Genomic DNA, 27,257 nt, shown 5'->3' with positions numbered 1-27,257 from the left:
CGAAGAAGGAACGAAAAGTCAATGCACCCGAAGGTATACCACCAGGCGGGTATGTTCGAAACGTCCCAACATCTGCCTATTCAGCTTCATCGATGCAGGCTGTTTAGCCAACCACAACCGAGTAACGACATCTGTTCATAAGGCAATACCAGTCTCCTTTATTAAATCGTCTTATATTTCCCCTTTCTTCTCCTTCTGCCGCTACTGCAGATAGCGTCAATGCATTCCACAGCCTCGTGGCGTCTATTTACCTCTCTTCGTCGACATCATCGCAGGGGGTAATTTCGTCTTCGGGCGGCCGGCTGGAGCACTCGGCTTTCGTCGTAACCTTGTCCTTGTCCGGCTGCTTCTGAGTAAGGATCAGCTGCTTCATGGCGCGCAGCGTGTCCGTGGTACCGTAGTCGAGAGGCGGCAGGGGCACGCTTTCGTCTTCGGCATCCGTCGTACTTGATCGGCTAAGCCGATGGTTCATTCGTCGCATCTCCGAGCTCATCTGCTCGATGGCCTCGTTCGTCTCGAAACGCGCCTCGGAAATGTTCTGCCGGATCTCCTGGAGCATCTGGCGCTGTCGTTGGCGGCGCTCTGGTGACGTGGCACGTCCTCCTCCTCCTCCCCCCAGAGTGCTATTTTGGCGCCCGACGACTTTTTGCATGATACTCTGTGAAGGGTGTAGAATAAACAAATACACAAAAAAATAACAATCAGTGAGAAAAGCTTTAACTCAAGTAAAGTAGAAAACATATGAAATTGATTTCTTATGGATAGATGAAGGAGAAAAAAAAATATAGATATCTGCTTAGCAAGGTGACAATAGCAATGTTTCCTTGATTCATTAACGTTTGCTCTGGCTAAAGTGCATGAGGGGTGGATAACGATCATACGCAAGGTACTTACTAATAGTCCATGACTTCATTCAGACAAAAGCTAATTGGTAACTCAATTAACAGACGGATTATCTCGAAAAAGTAATTTGTTATATTCCAAAAGTGACTTGGTTGATATAACAAGAAAAAAAGTGAGATTTGATGAGCCTGTACTCCTTGCAGATTTGCCATTTTCAATTTGACTACATTGAGAAACGGCAACGTCTGAAAGTGAGTTCCAGACTTCCGAAAGTTCTCCTTTGTGAGCGGAAAACAACAACAGCAACATGAGGAGCGGATATGGCTGCTACATCGAGACGACAGACTGTCGCTCAGAGCGCATTCATTGTTAAACAGCTTTGGAGTAGAATTCGGGCAGACACTGCCTAACATTAAGCAGATTAATAGCAGTATAACTGATCCCAAATGAACTCGTCGCCATTTTCCCGCCAAAATGTCAGTCGCAATACATCATTTCCCGTTAGCGTTTGTACACCCGAGGGGGTTGGCATAATGGTTTTCCATATTAAATCTGAGCCACAGCGGCCTCGCGCCTAAAGTCCATCCTTGTTATGAAGTCATACGCGTACACCGGGATACATATTGTATTCATGTCAAGCACGTGCTAAACCCATCAGAAGATACACACAGCATTACCGCCTATAGATCGCGGAGTTGAATATCACACGGCAAGCTCTGGCCCGGGGGAGACGGGGGTGGGGCGATATCTCCCTCTTCCAAACTTCCAAATCCACTTTCCCCCCTGATACCCCCGTGCCCCTCTCCCTGCCCCCCCCCCTCCCCGCTCGCTCCCCGCTCACACTGTAAGGTCTGTATACCAGTTCGCTTGATCGCACGTACCAACTTTGTCTCCCCCCCCCCCCCCATGGGCCTACCAATCACCATAATGGGCTCGTTATAAAATGGAAGAACAAAACACCCATAAAGATTTTGAAATGAATTCCGGTATTACAACTCTGTAGCCATGGCAACACAAAAGCCTGACCTGGATGCAATCCGACAACTGAATTTCATCTTTTATTAAAGCATTATCGTCTGATGTTTAGACTCTTTCTACAGTCCAACAATTGGCTCTCTTGGCTCTCTCGCTGACTTATGTATGAAGTACGATAAAATGATAAGCTAGGTCATGCGCACACAAGAAGCATTTAGCGTAATGAGAATTAGAGCGGTCTTTTTGTGCATGAGACTTTATTGATTAAGTACATCAATAATAGTAACATTGATAGCGCTATTGCCTTCGTTTCCCATAACAACCTCCTACAGTGTCCTAAGTTTTAACACTGTAAAGAGTGCCCCCGCTGTAATCCTCATTCTAGGAGTGCCAGGGAGTCTAGTTTTACATCTCCCATCTTGGGCACGGATGTAATGGCGTCTTACAAGATTTGAATCCACGATTGATTGCTTACCAGTTCGTATGAGATAACTGCTGTACAACTGATCTCAAATGCATGGAGTATGTTGTACAAAACCACCTATGGAACCATCACAGAACCAGCAAAAACGTCACCATGTAAGATCTTTTTGGCTCGGGTAACATTTTAGCTCTAGAATTTGGCATGATAATCATCACAAGTGAGCATTTCTCACACATTCGAAAGATCGAAGAAATATCAAGTTGATACAGGTGCTATTACCGTTGAGAAAACGGGTGCGAAATAGAGGGTTTATACAGATGCACTGCTGTGTCACGCTTCAAAGAGTTGAAACTCCGTGACAATTCAATACTGTGAATGGATTGTTAATTTGATTATCCCACAATAATACGCTCTTACACAGCATTCTAATTAATTTTTTAAGTATATCACCTACAGAAGACTGCATTTGAATCTTTTGTCAAAACTTCCAGAAGTGAAAAATGAAAAAAAAAAACCACCAACATCAGACCTTTCAGAATACTTGTTGTAATTAACGGTATGCTTACAAAGTTATATATTATGTTAGAATAGAAACAATGTGACACTGTCAGAAAATGCGCACAACCAAAAATCAGCTGAGTTGACCCAAAATGGAAATTTCAGATCCTCTGGAACATCAACCCATTTCTCGTTCTGCTTGATGTGTAATTGTAATGCATTGTCAAATTCCATACACATAGTGAGTTTTATGAAATTCATGAGTATACGAACTACTAGTACTCTCCACGCAAGGGCAGCAGTGATATCTTCTCAAGTAAATTGATTCAAAGGGCAAAAATTATAATGTAGGGACATGGCCAAACACTTTCATGAGCAATGCAAATGTGGATTCCCGTCCTACTTAACTATAGGAAAATCATACAGCACAAAGTAGAAAGTAAATAGTTTTTTTGTTTTTTTTAGCAATAAAAATAGTTTTGGTTCATAGGTTTACGGTATTGACGAACATTAAACGCTTTCGACGAAAGGAGGCATACAAAAGAATGCAAAGGAAATTAACGCGTATGATAATACATGTACAAGCTTGTACAATTGTATAATATTACCTATCATGCAGTGTCTAAGGTAATCTCACGTAGATGTGAAAGTACCAAGGCAGTGCGTACACGCCTATAGTTAGATGTCTGTTCTCAGAGTGGTCCAGTTTCTTGTGTTTCTGCCCTGTACCCAAGAGCATTCGCCCCACCGATGGTATGATTATAACCGACATGTGATTTCAAGATATTTGTTCATGGATATACTTTGTATATAAGTTCATAATTTTCATATTCGTGTGTCCGACATGACATTTTGTACCATAAATTTTGACCATGGTCTACCTGGAGAGATCAACGAATTGGTTGCACCTAATACCTACCCACTTCTTCCGCCTATTATACGCTAGTCTTTCATGATGCTGCAACCCTAAGAGTTTGTCTCACTTCGTCCACCTGTTCGCCAGACCTGGTAGAGCATGTCCCCCTTTACCTGGTGGTCTAATCATCCCTAATGATATCTGATCTCCGCAACACTGCAAGCCTTCTCAGATTTTACTATACAAACGGACGTGGTATGTTTGGACTTGATAATTCGATATTTTCTTTCGTTTGCAAGGCGGCGATGGGCTCTTTTCGGCAGCCATCGGCAGTCCTTTGAAGACATTGCTCATCTTGTTAGTGCTGTGTGGATCACTTCGTTTTCTCCACCGATCTCAATACAGGTGGACATTTCACGTTACCATTCGTCTCATGTAGCCAACATTTCAGTCAGCATCCACACACAAAACTATACACGTATATACATGTACATATACATACATACTTACATACATACATACATACATACATATATACATACACATTCATGCATACGTATTGTACATGTATCATAATCAGTATTGCTAGGTTCTGAGTCCACAATGTGTCATGCCTAATTCCATACATATTTTCCATTTCATTGGTTCAGTGTAATAAATGATTAGAGAAACATTCATTACATCGCCAGAGATACTTGTCGTGGAATGTTTGTCTCTTGCAGACGTTTTCTTCCATGCGTTTTGATACTGTTGAAATGCCGCACGCCTTCACAAGTCGATTTGTTTATTTATTCTGCACCTCCCGTATAGCACGCGTGAAGATTACATCGTAGCCGGGTACCGACGATTTGAAGATAACTCACTCTTGATCTTTCCTTTGGATCCACCGACTTACGCTCGACTAAACGTGAGGCGCGGCGAATTTATTTGAGGGTCAAGGTGAACACTGCATACGCCAGGATTCAAAGGCTCTACCATGAGTAAAACATCCCTACGATTCTTACTCTCTCTCCCTCCGTTACTCCCTCTCTCTCTCTTTCAAGTCTCGTTCTCTCTCCAAATCAAAACACAGGCGGGAAATGACGTTAGGACACAGGCGGTCCTGACCTACCCGTTCACATGGAGAATTCAGCGCGCGAAATATCTCGCGAGTCAGACTGACTTGGTTTGAGCTCATTCAAAACGCTATAGGCTTAAATAGTTTCCATGCCAAAGATATTCAAATCCGCAGGGTGCGGTAGCTTTGTGATTGGTTGCACAATCAATATTATATCGTGTTTTTAACAGATTTTGTTCTGAAAAGGATCTCCTCTGTCAGTAATGGCTCATGATGGTGAAACATCACAAATATGAGTATTGAATAACATTATGCATAAGGAACTGAAATCGAACTCGAAGCTCGTTTTTTGGAAGAGGAATGATTAAACTTTGCCTGTTCTATATTCCCTGATGTCAACATTTGCAAAGCAGTTGAATAAAAATATTTCACAGAGTCGAAACGTCATCAAAAATGTTTCAAAATGTTCATTTGTACCACTCCAAATTGTTTTCCGAATACATACAAAGCAGTTCCTACGATGGTCTTCTTTATGGGACTCAACTTTTTCATGTAAACATCTTCTAGTAATGTAAAGACATTGTCGATATAGCGACGCTCTGGCAGCACAGCGAGAGGCTATGTTCATCTCGACTAATATCTAACGTAGATATAAACGTAGCATGACCATAACTTTTAAGATACATCAATTGTATAGATTTGATCAATGGCAAAATGACAAAGTTGGGGTGGGCGGAGGGGAATGCATGCAAGTTATATCAATTTCTCGTTTATAGAAATGACGCTTTACGGGATCCAATCGTGGAGTCGGATTCATTCTACTAATGGGAACTGGGCATCGCATCCTTTCCATTCTCGTTCTTTAATTGTATACTCCAGTGATACCCAGGCAACCATACGACTGTCTGCCTCAGCCACCACTCCGCAGCGGATAATTCAATGAATTGACTTATTGCGCGGGAAATGCCCCAGCGTGGGCAGACGGTCTGTGTATATTTCATTACGGCGCTCACTCGGTGAACGCCAGAGTTTTGTTTTGATGGAGTTGGGCCGCTGTGAAAACCCTTTCCACCATCATACCACATTTCATAGAGCTCTCCTCTTTCTCTTGTTGTTTTGTTATGTTTTATTCCCCCCCCCCCGCTGAGTTGCGAACGAAATTTAATTACAGACATGAAAACGCTAACCCGAATAGGGCGCAGTTTGAGTGTTCATGTTTAGCTACCGCAATGGCTGTTTTAGCAGATACTGATTTGTGTGTGTGTATGTGCGTGTGTCTGTCTGTCGGTGTGTGTATGTGTAGGTATGCACATTGTGTGCCAGCGTCATCAGCAAATCATCGATTAGGTTCGAAGGGCATATTGATTTTGCACTGTTTACAATATTACTCATACCCTGGGTAAAGAATTAAGAGAAAAATGCTTGCGATCAATGACACATCACTAGCGTCATTTTCGCGTGAGCGACTGTTTTCTTTTACTTTTAAAGGGTCCTCCGGTTAAAATGCATATACAACGTTTTAAGAGTCCACCCACGCATTGTAACGATGTAATTGGAAAACGTCAACCTCACGCATACCTCAATACGTAATTACATAGACGATGCTTTCCCTTAATCATACAAGAGTTGCTAACTTCAGCCACGCAGGATCTATTGGGTGCACCCCAAACCGAGTGGGGGAGGAGGATGCTGACGAAATATAATACAGTGCTGTATGGCTAATACAACATACTGGAAGGCAGCTTTAAAGAGACCAATCGTAATAGGAACTGAGTCATCTGTCCATATAACTGCATGCGTTGTTACAAGGAAATACGCAACCCAAATCCACGTAATAGATAGGAAGCGATAGGAGAGTTTAAAGATAGATTGAAAATTATACCGAAAAGACAAAAGACAACCAATCATAATATTTGTTTTCATACTTGCATATAAATGCATGAATCATTCATTGCCACAGCTTGTGCTTAGGTAGTTCTAGACCTCTGCAATATTTCTGAACATTTTTGATGAAAAAGACCGTTCAATTCATGAGGTTTTTATTGGTTGTAAAATAATGACTGCAAAAGTAGTGCGAAATTTGTATATTTGTCATGCCATGCCTACAGTTTTCTTACTCCGTTGTATCATTTGTCAAATTCTGTACAAATGCGAATATCAACAACTTAACGAAATAAATTAACAAAATAATTATTGTTAAGTCAACTATAATGCATAGCATATACTTAAACATGTAATTGTTGTGTTAGATAGGTATACACATCTATATTCTATAAAACTATCTATCTACCTCAATTTTTATAGTGTATATGACACATATATTCTTCTGGAGTTAGTAATAATGTAACGAATCCGGCGAATGAGTATTCCCATATCCTCATTTTATATCAGCTATGATATCGATAGACAAAATATGTAATACAATGATGCAATTAGCTGCTAACTTCTTTCGAGGCCAGAGTATATAAAGCGCTCCCTTCTCAAATACATATCTTCGGAAGACAAACTTTCGTTGATATAATGTTGTGCAATACAAATCTGCAGCAGTTGGACCAAGGACAATGGGAGAAGAATGAATAGATTGTGCTCCACGGCAGCAATTTTCTCATTATTTCCACAAATTTGCAAACTAATACCTTCTTTTTAACGTGTAATCATGGTTGTAGTATTCAAATTTTCGATGCTCTATTTCACGCCTGTATAAAAAAAAAATGCACAATATCTCTCCGAGGTAAACACTACACTCCTTTCGTTCGCAAGCAAAATGTAAAACAGTTATTTCGATTTTATGAGCCGGAATAACGTCGAATTGTCAGTCCCAATTTGCTGCCACACCGAGTGATCGATTGAGGAAACGGGGAGTTCGTGTGACTTATCAGGGTACATTCGAATGTCATTCTAATGCCTAAGTTTGTTCAGTTGAACCAACGGAACGTTGAAAAGAAACCCCAGTAAGCTCTGTAGTATGGAGTACATACCTGGATTTCGTTTGTATCTTTCCAACAAAATCTGTTCAGTTCAAAACGTGATAGTAATATCATTATAAGCTTCAGTAGAACTCAGCTAAATCTCAGTGTCAACCATTGTAAAGAATGACATTTAATAAAGATAAAAAAAGATAGAAGGAAATATCATATTCTTTCCCAGAAATACACATCTTGAGCATAAATAATCTGTGAACCGCTTATCTGTGATATGAGGTATTAAAGTCCAAAAAGTTCACTGAACCGAAAGTGATAAAGCCGGTGGTGGTGCTGAGAAGTGGGTCACTATAACAACGAGTAATATAACGGGTTAAAGACCAGATGTGTCATGCCCTGATTGATAGATGGTGCTAACATGTCATCTGATCATGTGGTACCTGAATGAAACGACTTTACTGTACAGCGGCGGATCCGGGGGGGGGGGCGCCCCTCTTTATTTTTTGTTAACATAAAAGAAATAAAAAGAACAAAGTGGGTGGGGTAGCACGTGCCCCCCTTTAATTTTCTAAAAGCGCCTCCCCTTTACGGAATTCCTGGATTCGCCCCTACTTTATAATCATCATAGCGATGAATAATTTGTTGCTTTTGTTGAAACTGGTGCGAGGCAGCTGTTTGTATATATACTGGAAGAATAATTTGCTTCTACAGGAAATGGGAATATGAAGCTGCCCTAAGAATTACAACTTTAGTTTGCCTTGCAAGAAATGCTTTGCTGGTTAAAGGCTACATAACAGCACCGCAGACACCTGTCACCAAAGAGAACAGCAGGGAACATGCCCCTCCTCCTCCCCCTTCCACCCCCCCCCCTCCCCCTTGGGGAAAAAATGGTATAGTGATAATACGGTCTTAGCTACCCTGGGCGCTCGCTTCAAAGTTGCACTGCTTTTCCGGAGGGTTGTGCCATTAAGATTACCCTAGCATCACCAGGTGTACTCGTTCACGACAGGGCGGTGAGTTGGCTCAGTCGGTTGCGCATCTGCCTCAGACCCAAGTGACCCGGGTTCGATACCCTAGTCTGGACTGAGCAATGTTGTGTGTAATCATACCGTCCCCTCTATCAAGAGGCAAAACACTCTGTCCCTCGGATGGGACATAAGATGGAGGTTCCGTTTGTGATAGAGTCCGCAACTCTTGCACGTAAAAGATCCCGCTTCATTTATTCATAGCAAAGAGCAGAGTGTTTAACCCGGTGAAGTGGTCCCGCCTAACATACAACTGGACCCCATGAAAGACCAGCTTAGTGTAGCTGAATATGGGCTATCCAGCCATCTTCTCAGATGGAAAATGAACAAACAAACAGGACACCTGCGTTTAGAAGGGGATTCATGGATAAACATCTTGTCTAAGGATGAAACACCCATCGGCCAAGGCTTGAACATGCGATCTGCTTTTGGAGCGGTGAGAGCTCCGTCTAATGCAATACTAAATTGTTTTCATGTCTGATTATTTACGCGCGCTTGTAAAGACAAATGTAAAAACTAAGTAAATCAGTGATGTCTAATGAGCAGAAACTAATATTACTGAATGCTGTCCACCTCTTCACTACGTTTTCCGAGGCTGTGTACTACAAGCAATAAAAACAAATCTGTGGATCTGTGGAACAACTTCTCGAAAACAGTTCGATTTTTTGGGTAATGGTAAGGCACAGAAATGTTGATGATATTGATGTTGTCATAACTAAGTCTGAAGGAGCAGTTTTTGCTATTTTCTTTCTTCTTCTTCTTCTTCTTCTTTTTCTTGGCTTGATGTGGATAAAAAGGGGTAAATCTGAGAACACAATGTACATCGTCATTGATAGATCTGATCGTCTTCAACCACATCAATCAATCCATGTGGATATTAATGGACCAAGAGGGGCAATTGGTCACCACATTCAAATATGTTTGCCCACGTAGCCCTGGGTGTGTACGCGCCGTTAATCACACCAACGTGTTTCTAACTCCAGTGGGATGCGGCCATTATGTGCGCCCGTTCGCCAAGGGTGTGCTCGCGCATATTTCGAAACCGGAGCGAACGTTCGCGTTGATACAACGTTGTGGTGACGGCCCCCAATATTGAGGTGGCTGCACTGTACCCGCTAACAAGCCAGAGATGAAAAAATCTCCCCGGCATCCGGGAGTATTGTCTTAAAGGTAACATGCGCCCCTTTTTTCTCTCTCAAACCTTGCCAATTTCATAAAATTCTATCTGTGGATGACAGCTGCAATCAGAAAAGCATGAGTCAAATTAAAGATCGAATTCATCCAAGTTTTAGAATCGGATGCAAAAAACCTGCAGGCTTGAACCATACTCTTTCATTTTCCTTGATGTTTTGTGCACATGCGATATCCTGTTAAAGCAATATATCATGTGAAAAATGAATTCGAGACACGTGCACATTTTTAGAAAATGGGTTATCGTACGTTATGTTCGTCTGTCTGTTGGTGTGGATCTGTTTGGTTGGCCTTCAGCGAATTCACTCAGTGATTCAAAGTGGAATCTAAACGTTAACTGCCCCTATCTTTATTTCTATTTCTATTTCATTTTATTTCATGTTTCTTTTTTTTCCACAGAATATAACATTAAATAGGAAAATTACCACTGATCTTGAATAGACATTAGTTGACTGTACGATCTCATCTCCCCCCCCCCCGTTAAAAAAACAACAACAACAAACATAGTCCCACCTGCATCATAATTTGTATAGTGGACATTGCTGAGATGATACTGTGGTTCCCACAGCACATCATTTTGTACCTTTCATAGCGCAGAGAGAGAGGATACAGAATTAACGAGAAATATGACAGAGCAACATCAATGATAACGATAATGATGATACCATGAATTCATAACAAAGAGCTAGGCATTAGCAGTGGCCCAGGACCACCAGAAATTGATGTCGGTCCACCACTTTGTAGGAAAAACAAATGTTATAGTGGCCCGATAGATCGGGCCAACAAAAATGAGTGTGTATATTGTTTTTTATGATTTTGATTTTGATATTGATTTTATGATTTCTTACACAGAAAAGGGGGAAAATGAATTGTGACTCAGTGCATCATATCTGCATCCATTTAAGCAGAATACACCGCGACCAGTCTATTTCAGGGCCAAATTCGGCCAAACTATTTTTTCTATTTCTCATCTATAACCTTTTTTGTTTCAAATCATATACACTGTAGGTATATATTACTAAATGTAAGATATGATAATTTCATGGATATGTGGTGTTTATGTTTAAGGCTCAATTAAACATAAGATATTTAGTGTACTTAGTTATAGCAAATGACATCTGAACTCCTTCATCATACCTGTCAATTTCACATAATTACCAAGGCTTATAATCATTTTCATGTTTTATTAAGTGATTTCATTTTGAAATGTTCTTCTCTCTTTTCGATAATTCATAGTCACAGTTCTACAGAGCCTACGTGGTATATTAAGACCCACTTTGCCATACCTGTCACTATTCTCATAACTATAATGGTTTATTGTATTGTTTTGATGTTGTGTTAATCATTTTTGAATTCTTTTTCTTTTTTTTTCAGGGCCACCAAATTTAATTGACGGGGCACCAGACAATTAGTGTCGAGTCTTGCGTAAGGTGATAAGATCATAGTCTAAACAACAATTACAACCAATGTATGAAATGACAAGGCATACTTTATATAGGTACTGATAACCAATAGAGCATGGTATAGCACAGCACAATGATATAGGGTCATTATGTTCACCAGAGATTGGGCATAAACATCGATCTAAGCACTTGCAAGACCTATGTTCAGCAGAGTTGCCATTAGAAATGAATTAAGCAAATATTCGTTTTCATCGAAAATCTACCAGACTAAGTGAACGATACAAATAAAATCGATTTCACAGCAATATGATGTTTCTTTTTTAAGGTTACTAGCTTCAAAGTACACCAACTCATGTCGATCGTCGTAAAGGGAGAAAACACGCCATACATCACAATAGAATAAACTTGATATGACCCGAAGAGAATCGCAACCACGTATAGATTCAAACAACGAGGAGTCCTGAGCTTTGCAGTCTAAGCCAGACTCTCCCCTTTAATCTGCTTCAGTTTTTTCCCCATTCAGCGTCCATATTATTGCATTTTCTGCTTTTTTTTTGGGGGGGGGGGGAAGGGGAGTTGCGGTGGGGTAGGGAGGCGTATCCCCTTACCGTCTTCTTCATTTTGAGCTGGCCGCTCGTTGCCGTGCGAAAGTTTCAAATGAATTACGAGACTGACACATTGTATTGGTCAACACGTTTGTCGTGGGCTGTTGCCGTGACTTTGAACTTCCGCAGACTTTTCAATAAAAACGCCATCCAGCGATGGACTTCCACTGCACTTGGTATTGAAAAGCGAGCACGGCAAACCGTTTCCGACATGTTGCCAGAGGGGGGAAAAAAGTCGACTCTGAAATTGCTTGATTTTCGCGCTCCTGTGGCAATATTACGCCACAGGAATCTCGAAGCGTGCTGTTTTCGTTTTTTGTTTTTCCTGTGCTTTTATCCAAAGCGCATACGAGCACAAATACGCTTCTAACGGACTTTCAGGCAAGAACCGGGTATATTGACAAAGCCAAGTTTTGTGTGCATTATAGCTTTATATGACGAAGGTTGAGCCTGACATGCAGAAAGTTCGCCAAAGGCTTGCCCGACACGTAGAAATAACTGATACGTGTAAATTTGGTTCCAGGTATTTTAACTATTCCTTGCAAGAAAAGGTGAATAAACTTTAATGAAAAAAAAATCGTGGCAAAAATTCATAGCCAAATGTTGTTTTGAATATAGCCAGTAAATTTACCCGACAAAAGCAACAGCAACTAATGAACAAAAAAGTGGATTCCAATTATTGAAATGAATTTCATGGAAAAAGATGGGTGGGATATCCCGTTACTATAGGCCTACGTCCTAAAGATGAAACGGGCCATAGTACACCAATATATTATGTATGGTCTTCTTCATCCAGGATAGCCTCTTCAGTGTTGACGCTGTTTTAGATGGGCATTATTATTACCTTAATATTGCCAGGCGCCCAAGCATTTATAAACCTGGGTCGAGAGGGTCATGGTGGGTAAAACATAATTGTCCAAGGACCGTATAGCATAACATTATGACTGGATTCGAATTCGGGTTCTCCGATTGGAAATCAGGAGTCTTATCCACTATGCCACAGCGCCCCCACACTAGTCCAGATAAATACATTAGAAATTAATCCGATTGAAAAAAAAAATCCATTATATAGAATATATTAGCTGACTACCCAATGGGCAATATGCCAGATTATCAATGGCTTTAAGTTAATGGAAACTAATGTCTTTGGACCAAGTGACGAACCATTCAGTTCCCCTGATCCTAATTGCCAAAATACATTTCAATACCTAGAATCCAGTTTGAATGCAAGAGATGTTGGTATGTCGGGCAAGTATCGTTCAAACTTTTTAACTTGAATGCATATATATTTTTATTGTACCTTATACATGAATTTTAATTGAAATGTTACCAAATACTGGTGAATGTGTGCCGAGTTCACAAGGCGGCTGCTTGTTTCAACACAATTATCAGAAAAATCCCTCTGCACATTCAATATGATTCTTTCCCACCCCCTCTGCTTTTCATTTGAACTCAACTGCAGTTGAGTATATTCCCAGCAAAAGATATACCTTACTACCACAACCACGGGCAAGTGCAATCCGAGATTTTCAACTTGGTTCATCCGTTTCATTTATTTTCCACATCGCATGTTCTTCAGTATGTTGTACTGATGTGGGGTAATGATCTTACACAGCACGTATTGCAACATCACCCGGCCCTGGGGTGACATTATAAGATGCTTATGTATTTTGACGCTAACATTTACCACATAGTCGACGGTGACAAGATGCGAACAACAGGGGGTCGTGTTTTTAGCATCTATGTAGCATTTTCTGGACGAATTAAAAACAAAAATCCTTATAGAAGTATTATCATCTTTTTTTTCTTTTTTTAGAAGAAATGTGGAAAAAATGTGACTGAAAATGTTTCTACTCCCAACAAATAAGGAATAAAAACTAAAAATGGCATCCACATAGAAAACAGGTACATGTGAGTGAACTTCAACACTGGTTGGCTATACCTCTCCTTCGGTGTACGTTGGTACGTTCTTGCATTCTATCTCATTACACGGTACATGTATACAACACAAGCCAACGTGGCAACTCGCGTTTATATCAAGGCCCAGTCCATTTGAATGCCACGGCGTGTTTTTAATTAGATGTGCCTCATTAGAAATTCCCCGCCCACATACCGATATAATGTATATTATCAAATTCATGTCCGTACAACTGACTCAATAATTGTTGTTGTTGCTGCTGTTTTTTTTTTTTTTTTTTTTTTTAATGGTGAGTTTGTATTCAGCGGAAATGGGGATCGAGCACCGGAGGAAAACAAATTGTACCATAGCTGTGCACTTTTTAGGCGGGGTAACCATGTTTGCTCACTATGTTTTTTTAATAGCTTGTCTGTCGGGAGTGGGTGAGAGCTAGGAGGTAATGAATTAGGTACTAGATAATGCATGGATTTCCTGCGATCTAAGAGTCAATACCCGCTATTTGGTTACTGCTCCAAAACGGTTGTTTTTGACACACCCATATAAATCATATCTTGGACTTGCCACGCACGAGTGCAGCGTTTGAAAGGACTGTTCTGGGTAAGAAAAAAAAAATGATTATGATATTTTGTGAAGGGGAATTACCTTGTATGTAGGGCAAGAAATGATGGTGTGGTTTGAATTAACCCACAAACTCTAGCTTGTGCTTCTGAACAGAAAGTAAAATTTAGATCGGTCATTCAAGCAAAGGGAAGAGGTTTCCCCGGTCAGTTTCATACTTTTGTCATTCAAGTTCCTATTCCGAGCATTCAATTTCACAAATCTCGTCGGTCATTCAAATTCGTGAATAGGCAACCAAGTTCCAACTAACTGCATTCAATTTAAAAGAAGTCATGAATTTAGTTAGTTTGGGGCCGTATATGTGTGTCGTTTTCATTAAGCTTTGAATATACTGGGATTTATGATGAAGATTATTTATTTTGCAGTATAGGTCCACCTGTTCATTGTAAAACTTGAACTCGGGCTTCACGAGAAGGAATATACAGGCACATCAGACACTGTATAGGCCTACAGGCGAGCATGATAGGGAAGGTTGATTGACTACGTTGAAACTGATAACATGAACATGGTATACGTCTTGCCTGTTGCTTATTGCTATCTTATTGTGCAATTTTGTGCAATCAATTTAACGAGGAAAATGGAGGAGACTTTTTTTGAAGAAAGAAGAAAGGGCATACACAACTCATGAAGGCTTGCATATAGTGTAATTATGACTGCTTAAAGGTTCCATTGATATGTGTTCATGTATTCTTTCTTTTTCATCTCAATGAATTTTAAATTGTAAGGTCCAATCAGCGCTGCATTCAAACATCACAGTGACAATGCATCGAGAAGACAAACTGACAGGCAATGATCTCACCTAGTCCCACAAAAGTAATCCGATAAGATAGTAATAAACAACAAACAAGATGTATACAATGTTCATGTTATCAGTTTCAATGTAGTCGAAATTGTTTGATTTCATGTTTCCGAAGGTGTCAATCAACCTTCCCTATTATGCTCGTCTGTAGGCCTAAAGAGTGTCTAATGTGCCTGTATATTCCTTCTCGTGAAGCCCGAGTTCAAGTTTTACAAAGAACAGTTGGACCTATACTGCAAAATAAATAATCTTCATCATAACTCCCAATATATTCAAAGCTTAATGGAAAAGACACAAATACACGGCCCCAAACTAACTAAATTCAGGACTTCTTTTAAATTGAACGCAGTTATTTGGAACTTGGTTGCCTATTCACGAATTTGAATTTCGTCGCCAGCTTGAGATGAATTTGAATGCTCATTGCTGAAATGTGTGCTTTGAATGCTCCGATAGTGAATTCGAATGACCGGATTTTAAATTTGATTGCTGATTCAGTGCTGCAAGCGTGGAATGCGTGAAATTGATACTCGGAATAGGAACTTGAATGACAATAATATGAAATTGACCGGGAAAACCTATATTCTACCGCAGTCACAAACTCTATACGCACACACAGGACATGGATTGACAAACGTAATAAAGAGAAAATTAGGAGGTGAACGAGCTAACAAGCTAAGCGGCTAACGCTTTAAGAACTGGAACAATCCCAAGACAAATGTAAACACGGCTAGATAAAAGAGAGAGGAATGCACTGTTAGGGATATAGCAGTGCCTCACCCTGCAACAATAACTACATTATCACAAACATGACAACATTAAGAGTTGATTCGACGTCGTTTCCATTATAAGACGGGGGGGGGGGGGTGGGGGTGGAGAACACCGGAGTTCGGTTGAAGCCGTTGCCATAACAACTACGTTTAGAAAAAGGAAACGGAGGAGGGGACACATTGCGTGTAAATCGGAAGTTCATATCTCTGTATGGGCAGCCGTGTAGCTCTTGTTTATAGCAGTGTAATATGCATACAAAATGCACACATACACACGGACACACACACACACACACACACACACACACACACATCCCATGCACGCAACATTCATACGCCACCGCGTCTTGTTGATTTATGACGTACTGGGATAAGCGTGTGTGTACTGTAAACATGATGGATATATTTTCATAAGCACTCAGACATCTCAAAGCGTCAATCATTTTGAGCTCTCAACGCAAATAAAACTCGGTATCACACATGATATATATCACTGCTGCTTGGAACCGAAATAAGACCAAAAAACACATCCTTTATCTTTATCAAGGTAGACACGTCAGACATTCCAAGTTCCTATCTTGTCTGATAAAACAATAAGAAGCTACAATATCGCGACTATCCGTTCCTTCCATAGACCCACAACCAAGTCCCCTCACCCTTCTCAGCTTTATTGCTGTTTGCTATTCCTCATGGAGTCATGAAGATCGTGCCTATGAAATAATCCATAGTTTAAAAAGCTACAGAGTGCCACTTGAAAGCTATAGATCGACGAAGCAGGGAGGTGGGAAGCACCCACCTCCCTGGACGAAGTGATAAGTTCATGGTTGTGTGTACACAGACATGTGTGTGTGAGTGTGTGTGTGTGTGTGTGTGTGTGTGTGTGTGTGTTTGAACGTGATAAAGACTAAGAGATAATTAAAAAGTTACCCTTATCAACCAAGAAAGGTGGGACCAACCTCCTATGAACCTACGAAAGGCCGTCATCCTTTCAAATCTGCGAGTTAAATAGACAACTTTGTTTTGAAAAAAAAAAATGTATGGGAGGCGGGACTTGCACAAAATGAATTAGCAGGGTACACAAATTAATATTGATATCTCTCTTTCACAATTGTCAAGGAAATGAAAATAGTGCATTCATCGATGTCGCTTCTAAAAACATCCGATGTTTGTGGTGGTTCGAGGTTCGACAAATTAAGCTTATAGCTGCTATACGTATTTTACTCGTTCGCAATAAAGAGACGTTTGCTCTATTTAGGAGCACAACATTATTGTCACATCTTTGATTAAAGAAAAGTGATAGGCTCCAAATCAAGCTAAAATCTTGATACTGCTAATTTCAGATGTAACTGACAACAGTATCATTTCAAAATTGTACTCATATATCGCACATTTTTGCATGCATTAGCACTGTACGTTTTAGCGGCTGATGTTCAACTTTTGTATTGATATACCGTTGCTCATGATTCATATTCAAACGAAATTTAATACTAAGTATCTTCGGCAATGCTAGAAAGGTCACAAACAGGGGGAGGTAAGTAGTAAAAACAAAACAAACAAACAAACATGCACGCGAACAACGAACAAACAAAAATAATAATTTATCATTCTGGATTACTCTAATGCCGAGTTATGACACGCTTGCACTACGCAATCTAGATGTCGTCCCCACCAACCTTTAGCAGCCTAGCCCATAATGAAAGAGAAAGAGATAGACAGATAGATAGATAGATAGATAGATAGACAGATAGATAGATAGATAGACAGATAGATCGATAGATAGATAGATAGATAGATAGATAGATAGATATTATAGATAGATAGACAGATAGATCGATAGATAGACAGATAGATAGATAGATAGATAGATAGATAGACAGACAGATAGAAGAGAAAGAGATAGATATAAGAGAGAGAGAAAGGGGAGGTGGGGAGAGAGTTATTTTGTCAAACTTTTTTACTGTCACTCTTGAGATTGTGCGATCGAAATGACGTCACACACCATGTGATCACCTTTCCATCTCAGGCCCAGCCTCTCGCAGAACTCCAGAGGTACAAAATTTAAGAGCGCAATACGTTTGAGAGCAAATTAATGCTGGACTACATGATATGCCGAAGAACAGTGAGAGTCTTTACTGGGGTTAATTGTTCTGCCGCTCTCCGATTTCGGACCACTTCACCGTTGCAAGCGCAATCTGCATGATTGTCCATTACTGCCTCTGTTCGACTTTTAATGGAGGAGTCCATTCAGGACTAGGCTGGGCCTGCCGAAACTCAATACGACAAGGCGACTTATTTTTTCTTTACTCTCCCCCTCATTCTTTCTGGGTTCTCAACGGGGACCAATTTACGATTCACGTCACCGCGGCGGGTCGCGTTAATACGCTTCGCTGAAGACCTCAAGAGGGCATGCAGATTTCCAGTACACTTTTTTTTTACACACACACACACACACACACACACACACACACACACACACACACACACACACACACGCAGCATGTACACACACATACGCACCGCGCGCGCGCACATACACACACACACACACATACACCGTTTTTTAACTTTATAATGTTCTTTATTTGAATTTCGCCCGATAAAAGCATATTCACAATGAAATGAGTATATAAACAAAGCTAAGCGGCTATGCTTATTCTTAATTCTCACTTGTCACATGCTTGTGCTGCTAAATCACATTCATACCATGTAGCCTATGCAAAAGTAATACAAAATTCTACGTAAGTTTTAGAATACAAAAATTCACCTTGATCAACTTGATCAAGAGAATTACTATACATGTACTAGATTACTAGACCAGAGAATATACCTGTATATATTTAGGATATGTATATTGTTGTTTTTTATTAACATATATGTTTGTACATCTGTATTGTTTGTTGAAAATTAAATTAAAATGAATGAATGAACGAACGAAGAACGAACGAACCTTTACATATTTAGGATATGTACATTGGGTTTTTTTTTTAATTAACATATATGTTTGTACATCTGTATTGTTTGTTGAAAATTAAATTAAAATGAATGAACGAACGAAAGAACGAACGAACGAACGAACGAACGAACGAACGAACGAACGAACGAACGAACGTACGAACGAACGAACGGACGGACGAACGAACGAACGAACGAATGAATGAATGAATGAATGAACGAACGAACGAACGAATGAATGAATGAATGAATGAATGAATGAATGAATGAATGAATGAATGCCTTTATAGAGGATGTTCAAACACAATTATTATCTTAGCTCTGTAGCTTGGGCGATACAACAAGTAGGCTTCATACCAGAGTGACTGTAGATGGACAAATACGAGAGTTGAGACATGGAGCAAGAAGAGCAAGAGGCAGAAACGACGACGAGAATAAAAAAAAAACCCCAATGATTATAAAAAGCTTATGATATTGACAGTAATAACTGACGCATATTGTATCTTTCTCGGCCGTCTGTTTGATACAAACGTATTGATTTTCGCCGGTAGGTATTGCGCCGGTAGGCCACTTGACCACATCACAATTAAAGGTCCAGTTTACCTTTGGGAGCAGTGATTTCAAAAATTTTCAAGATATCATATTTGATGCATATGTGTAGGTCTGTTGTATCATAAAACATCCTATCATATGAAATATTTGTAATAAAACCTAAAATATAAGGAGATATCAGGGTTTTTCTCAATAAACCATAACTGTACACGGTTTAGTCTGGAAAATTTTTTATTATAACTATTGTTCACATTTTGTGTATTTAACAACACTTAACATCGATTATACGGATTCAAATTTTGACAGTGGTTGTTTCTATCCCTAACTCACATTTTAGAACTATTTTATAGCACTAATGCTTTCATCTGCAAATGGTAAATTATGCCTTTAATAGCCGGCGGATATGTGGCGCAATGTTTGCCATAATCATTCGGCTCTTTCCTTCAAAATTTTTATCTTGTGCGGAATGTGTGATTCGACATAATAATATATTCTCAAGATGTATTAAAAACCACTGTTTTCTATGATTGATTGATTCATTCATTCATCATGCATTGGTCGACGTATATTTCCTATATATCTGTTTATACACGAGTATGAATATGATAAAAATATATAATAGAAAGTGATACACATACACACACAAATATGTGTATAATGTATGAGAGGGAGAGAAGTGGATAGAAGAGTAACGTTCCCGTTATATGTTTACGATGAAAGAGAGAATTTGCAGTGCACGGACTATGATATGCCGACTCCATACGAAAGAATTATCCGACACTGCTCAAAAAAGATAAAAAGGCTGACAGAAAGAGCAGGACTGTATGTAAAAATAAGACTGAACATGTTTGCCTCGGAGCAGAACTTGAAAAAATCCAACAGATAAACAATTGATTTCAAGCTCGTTTAAAAACAAAAAGAAAAACAAAACAAGCAACAATCTTGCATGCTCTATATTATCGTCAAAGGTCTTATCTTCTCATGAGGCTCTGTTCTTCGGCATTTCAAGCAAGCTTGTTGTTATTCGAGGATTTGAAGAAATCATGGAATACTGCCGCATCAGAGACATTCTATATAAATTGGTGAAAAATCATTCTGCAAGCAATGAAAAAAAAAAAACTAAGTTGAATTATAATGGTTAACTTGCAGCTCTTGAATACACTCTCAATAAGGCTACAGTCCATGAATACAAGTGCTTTACCTGCAGCCCACCAATACACTTTCAACACGCCTAGTGATATGATCCTAACCTCATGGAGCAGAAGAGTTAATGTGATAACACGCATGAGTATCCAATTTTGTTCATACAAAAATAGAGCACATTACAGAAACTCAAAAGGAGAAGAGGTAAGTGTTTTATCATATTCCCAATTGACAATTTTCACAAGCCCTAAAAACCCATCCCGCCAACGCATTGTAAAAGTGATTATCATTTCGGAATATTTCGTTCTGGTAATGGTGTTGGCGGTAGCGAAGCGCATTGTGTCAATAGTCGTTGCCATAGTAACCGCGTCCTCACTTATATTTCCCCGATGGAAACTGATTTGTGTTGCACGCACATCAATGTAAGTCGGGGCAATTATGATGCAAATATCGCTTATCATATTCAACCCTCTAACAACCACCGTTTTAACTTGCCTTTAATGTTGTATTATAAACAAGTTCGTAAGTAGCGGTGTCAAAGTTTCGAGACTCAGGTAAGATAAATTGATAGAATTCCACGAGGAAATAAAAGGCATTCGTAATGCTTCTAGGCAATGTCAGTTATGATGTACTCATGGCCAACTTTGTATATTACTAGCAATATTGAAGAGACGGCAAATTTTGATTCATTGTCAATGGAAGACGCAGCAGTCATTAAATGTGAAATGCCATAAATCGCGACTGTGTGTAATCATCATCAATTCCGCTTTCACGCTCACGCTCATAATCACCGCAGTAGTCTCCTTCAAGACGCCCAAGTTCTCTCATATTACTCCGATAGTTATTTTAAACAAATCTCAAGGTATGCCATATTATTACCGCAGCCACAACTGGACTTACTCTATTCAAATTTATGGATATTCATCCTCTAAGGACCTAGCAAGAATTAAGCTACCCCCATGGGTATACATAGGTCTACTCAATGCGTTCTATGATTTGGAGTGTACATTAAATACATGAATCGTTGCACTGTCGGGCAAGTCTCAGTCCGTCTTTATGGCTTTCAAGAAGAGTATTATTTTGCTTTAAAGGATGCATAAAATCGTATTTTTTTTTTAATTAGCATTTTGAATTAAACTATGCAGTTCTCAGGCGGACTTGAATTTATTGTCTCGACTTTCATACTTCCTCGACTTACGTCACCTTAGCATCTTATATAAGCTACTAGATATTAATGTAGGCACTATGATGCATCTCTTGGGTTTATGGTGTGAATGTATTTTATGGCACTTAGGGTAACTATTCTTCGAACTAATGTACTCGATGTTTATGTAGGCACTATGATGTATTTCATGGGTTTATGGTGTGAACGTAATTTTTGACACCTGGGGTAACTATTCTTCGAACTTGGAGTAGTCAGTCGTATAGAGGTAGAGTGTTAATGGCGATGAACATTAAACACAATGCAACGATGCAGTATACGATGCCACATGTATACATCAACACAAAATGTGGATAAACCATTGTTCTTTCGTACGGGCATATGTGAATACACACAGGACCAGTTACGCCTTGTACGCTACATGCATTTTGCGTCGCCCTTTCAACATCATTTCAGATGTTTGCACTTACAACTGTGGGTAAACTATTCCGGGCACGTTATAACAGCTGGCTGATGTCTATTACAGGCCCTCATTACACAACGTGATAACATGGATGAGCAGCATTCAAAATGTGCATTCCGAGCACCATGCATACAAATGGCGCGCTAGGGAGAAACGGAAAGAAAGTCGTTTTTATATCACCTACACGTATAATGAATAATTGGCGATAGTACCAATCGCTTATGCTGAAAAGAGCCGATTTGATTACAGTGAAGAACAATGATGAATTGTCATATGCAATTTCGCATACTGTATAGAAGTACTACGCGCTGATTATTTCCACGTTCAGCTTTACTTATATGCCAAATAAAAAAAAACATGCGGCCAAGTTGACGATCTTTGATAACATGTCTTTTCCCAGTTGACGCTGTACATTATCTACTTTTTTTTTTTTTTTTTTTTTATTCATGTTCCATATTCCACATTTCATACAAGTTATATATTCCATTTGATTTGAAGCAGAAATGTTTTACACACAATGGTCAGTTTGAACCAATAATGCACAAATGTATAAGGACATATAATTGGCGTGTAATATGAGGAACCCACTAAAAAGCAAAGCTTGTAGGATGTGGGCTCCAAAAATATAACATAGGTTTTAGTACAGTATATCAATGTCAGAAGTGACGTAACATGCAAAATTCAAAATATCGAGAATATTACAATGTTTACGGGATGTACAAGGTATAGTATATAATGTTTATGATTAACTTATGATATAAATGCTAAGAAAAGTAGCAAGTTGATCAAACTAATGAAGTCATCCGAGCGAGGCATCATTTGAGTATATGCAAAAAAAAAAAAAAATTAAAGTGATTACGGCAAAATAATTAAACATAGGATTTTAGAAAATTGGCTTTGAGATTTTTCTTAAAGGAGCTTAAAGAACTTGAGTGCACCCGAACCGAAGCTAACTCATTCCAGAAAGAAGGGCCGGTCGATGTAATTGTCTTAAGGGCTAAAACTGTACGAACAGGGGAAAGATGATAGGATTCACTGTGTCTTGTAGGGTAAGTATGAATATCACTGTTTTTCACAAACATTGAGGAAAATATACTAGGAAGGTCACCAGTATTCAACTTATACATGAAAATTCCAACATAATATAAATACAAATCAGAAATTTTTAACAATTTACTTGAAACAAACAATTCATCAGTGTGATCAAAAAATTGTGCTCGATTTATAATCCGCAAGGCCTTTTTCTGAACCAGATATAACGAATCAATTTTAGTCTTTGAGCAATTCCCCCAGGCTAATATTCCGTAATTCAAGTAAGGTAATAATAAAGTTGTATAAAGAGAATGCAATATTGGCTTTGGGAAGAGATATTTCAGTTTGTGAATAATTCCAACATTCTTGCACAACAATTTACATAAATAATCAACATGTACCTTCCATGAAAGGTTACTGTCAATATAAATACCTAAAAATTTTGTTGAATCTATTTGATTTAACTGTAAACCGTTCATTAAAACTAAACCTGGAAGAGATTTTATTGTGTTACTGAAAACCATATAATTGGTCTTATTTATATTAAGTGACAATTTATTTGCCTGAATCCACTCAAACACCAACTTAAGTTCATTATTCAAAGAATCGAGCAAAACATAAGGATCTGAGTGAGAATAAAAGAGACTTGTATCATCTGCGAACAGAAGAAAAGACAGCAGAGAGGATGAGTTCCGGAAGTCATTGATGTATAAAATGAATAAAAGAGGACCTAAGAGGGAGCCCTGTGGAACACCACAACAAATCGAGTTTATATCAGATTCATGATTATTTACGGAAACAAATTGAGATCGACCGGTAAGATAACTTCTGAACCACTCCAAGGCCTTTCCACGAATACCGTAATGATTTAGTTTATACAAAAGAATTTCGTGATCTATTGTGTCAAAGGCCTTGGAGTAGTCCAGAAACAGACCGACTGTATGCGACTTTGTGTCTATAGCTCTTACAACTTTCTCAACCAGTAGTAATATAGCATGGGTAGTTGCATGTTTTTTCCGGAACCCGAATTGATTATCAGCTAAAATATCACAGTCGTTTACAAATTTCATTAAACGATTATAAATCACCTTCTCAAGTAATTTAGAAAAGGATGACAGAAGCGATATTGGTCGATAATTTCCTAACTCATCCTCTCTGCCTTTCTTATAAATTGGAATAACTTTAGCAATTTTCATTTTAATGGGCACAATACCAGTTAATAAAGATAAATTCAAAATGTGAACTAATGGTAATAGTATTTCGTTTACAATACATTTCATGAGGTGATTAGAAATCCCATCATGACCTGTACTCTTCTTGGGGCTAAAAGAATTGACAATATCTACGACCTCTGTTTCAAGTACTGGGAGAAAAAATAAAGACTGTGGATTGGAATTTAGTAGGTAAGAATGAAAGGGTCTGTGTACAGATGAAATATTGCTGGCCAGCTTCGGACCAATATCAACAAAAAAAGAGTTAAATGCTTCCGCAATTTCCACATCATCTGTTAAATTCTTCCCTTCACAAAGGATATTATCAATAATACCCTTATCTACACGTTTATGAATAACACTATTTATTACATGCCAGGTAGACTTTGCATCTGACTTGTGCTGTTCAAACAAAGAACAAAAATAATCTTTTTTTGCTTTACGCAACAAGGACGTAAGAGTATTCCGATATTTAATGTACTTTGATTTATTCAAAGCTGTATTACGTGATTTATATCTGTAGAATAAAGTATTTTTTCTGTTTATGGATCTAAGTAAAGCTTTTGTTATCCAGGGTGAGCGCGGAACTGTTTTGTAGTTTCCTCTTTGGTTTCTCAAAGGGAAATGCAAGTGATATAAAGGTACCAAAATATTCATAAATCTGTCGTACGCGTCATTCGGATCAGTGGAGTTTAGAACCTCATTCCAATCTTAACTTTGGCAAATTAACAAAACGCACTCTGGCATGGATCACACAAATATTGAATTTGATTACCTTTGAAAGGCTCATTGTGTCATTGGACTGGAATAAAAGGGTCTCAGCATTAAGATAGTGTCGAACATAGACACGATCAACTGGCAGTATCTTATGTACATAAAATAACATGTTATCGTGGTTATAAACATAAAACGATGTGGCAATATAAATTGATTGCTCTGAACAAAACTTATAATAACGAATTTTTCAAACTCCTATTATTCAATTCTGATAGGTTGTCGCTCGTTCCATGCTATTTTATACAATTAACGGTACTGTTTACGTTTGGGAGCAGTGATTTAAAAAAAAATCACATTTGATGCATATGTGTGTATCAGTTGTATCACAAAACATCCTACCATGCATACAAAAATTTGCAATAAAGCCTGAAATATAAGGAGATGTCACTATTTTTCTCATAAAACAATAACTGCAGACGGTTTAGCCTAGAAACAAATTTTATCATAACTATTGTTCCACTTTGTTAATTCAGCAATACTTAACATTGATTATACAGACTAACTTTTTTACACTGGTTGTTTCTCACCCTAACTCACATTTTAGAACTATTTTTAGTCACTAAAGCTGGGTTTTTGTTTTATCTGCAAATGGTAAATAAAGCGTGTAACAGAAACTGCAAAGAGCCTTTCTATCCCCCCCCCCCCCCCACCAGGTCGGCCTAGTAACTCAAACTGGTATCATTCAGTCAATACGTGAGAAAAATCATGTAGCCTGTATCAAAAAGGTATCACATATCATACACGAGTGTGACACCTCCTTGGTTGCATCAAGCCCCGTTGTTCCTAATGAAAACGTAGACCTCAATCGGTCTTATAATAAATGTCAGGCAAAATTTGAAACAATGACGAACAGTGAATCAACGATTCACTTTTCATCATTTATGTAGATTCCTCGTATTTCACATTTTTAATTATCTTAAATACTGTATTTGACAATTTTCACCCATGCATTTTTTTTTTGTGCGTTTATGGTTTATTTGTTGAAACGTGGGATATGGAACAATAAAAACAAACAAAACAGACAAACGATTGAAATTTTTGCATAATGGACTCAAAATCAATCATATTCTGATTGTGTAGTTGGTAAAATATACTTTTTTTTCAATGTTAATGTCAAAATATTTTGATAAAAGATGAACACTTGATATGAAAAAGAGATTTCCATCGTCAAAGTATATATGACAAAAATGTGGAAAGTATTTCGTTGATTCTGCAGTTATTTTTTATTCTTTTTTTCTTGGGGGGGGGGGGGGGGGGTAAGATTTCATCCATGTCCATTTTCCGCTGGTTGTTTAAAGGGGCCCTGAAATCCAAATGCATGTTGATTAGTGTTGATTTATGATACCCTCAACATCACTTTTGCGGTAAAACAAATATCTAGAAACATTTCATAAATTTGTAACGATTTTTTCTTCTATTTTTCTTCTGATTACTTGGGAATGCCCACAAAAAATCCTTCCAAACCAATCAATATTAATATTCTTGAGATGATCTCATCTGCCAATCATGTCTAAAGTACTGAAATGTTTAACAAAAGACATTGGAATGCACCTTCCTCTCGACTCAGCATAACTTGCATGTTTCTGTCATATTAATGTGACTAACAAAAGACAAGGAGAGGGAACATGCAAGTTATGCTGAGTCAAGGGGTAGGTGCCTTCCAATGTCTTTTGTTAAACATTTCAGTACTTTAGCAAAGATTGACAGATGAGGTCATCTCAAGAATATTAATATTGATTGGTTTGGAAGGATTTTTTGTGAAGAAAAATAGAAGAAAAAATCGTAACAATATATGGAATGTTTCTAGATATTCGTTTCACCGCAAAAGTGATGTTGAGGGTATCATAAATCAACACAAATCAACATGCACTTGGATTTCAGGATCCCTTTTAAACCATATATCCATCATGTCCATAGAAACTTGATTAGTGATTTTTCTCCCTCACCCTTGACAATCCCAGGGCTGTCAATATTTCAAAATCAAAATCACGCAAAGCAATCAGGAAGATAACTGTGTTTTAAATGCATCTCAATATATAAAAATAGTTCCTGAATCAGGAAGGTC

General features: G+C 38.6%; 1 protein-coding gene across 1 annotated transcript in view; it reads right to left on the bottom strand.

The window, feature by feature from the left end:
• Positions 1–247: 247 nt before the first annotated feature.
• Positions 248–27,257, bottom strand: part of LOC140241280 (uncharacterized) — a 27,762-nt gene continuing 752 nt past the window's right edge. Inside the window, exon 2 of the mRNA XM_072321030.1 lies at positions 248–658. Coding sequence (XP_072177131.1) covers positions 248–658 — 411 coding nt within the window. The remainder of the gene's footprint in view (positions 659–27,257) is intronic.

Source organism: Diadema setosum, chromosome 17 (genome assembly GCF_964275005.1).
Source record: "Diadema setosum chromosome 17, eeDiaSeto1, whole genome shotgun sequence".
NCBI lineage: Eukaryota > Metazoa > Echinodermata > Echinoidea > Diadematoida > Diadematidae > Diadema > Diadema setosum.
This window is presented reverse-complemented; position numbering and strand designations above follow the sequence as displayed.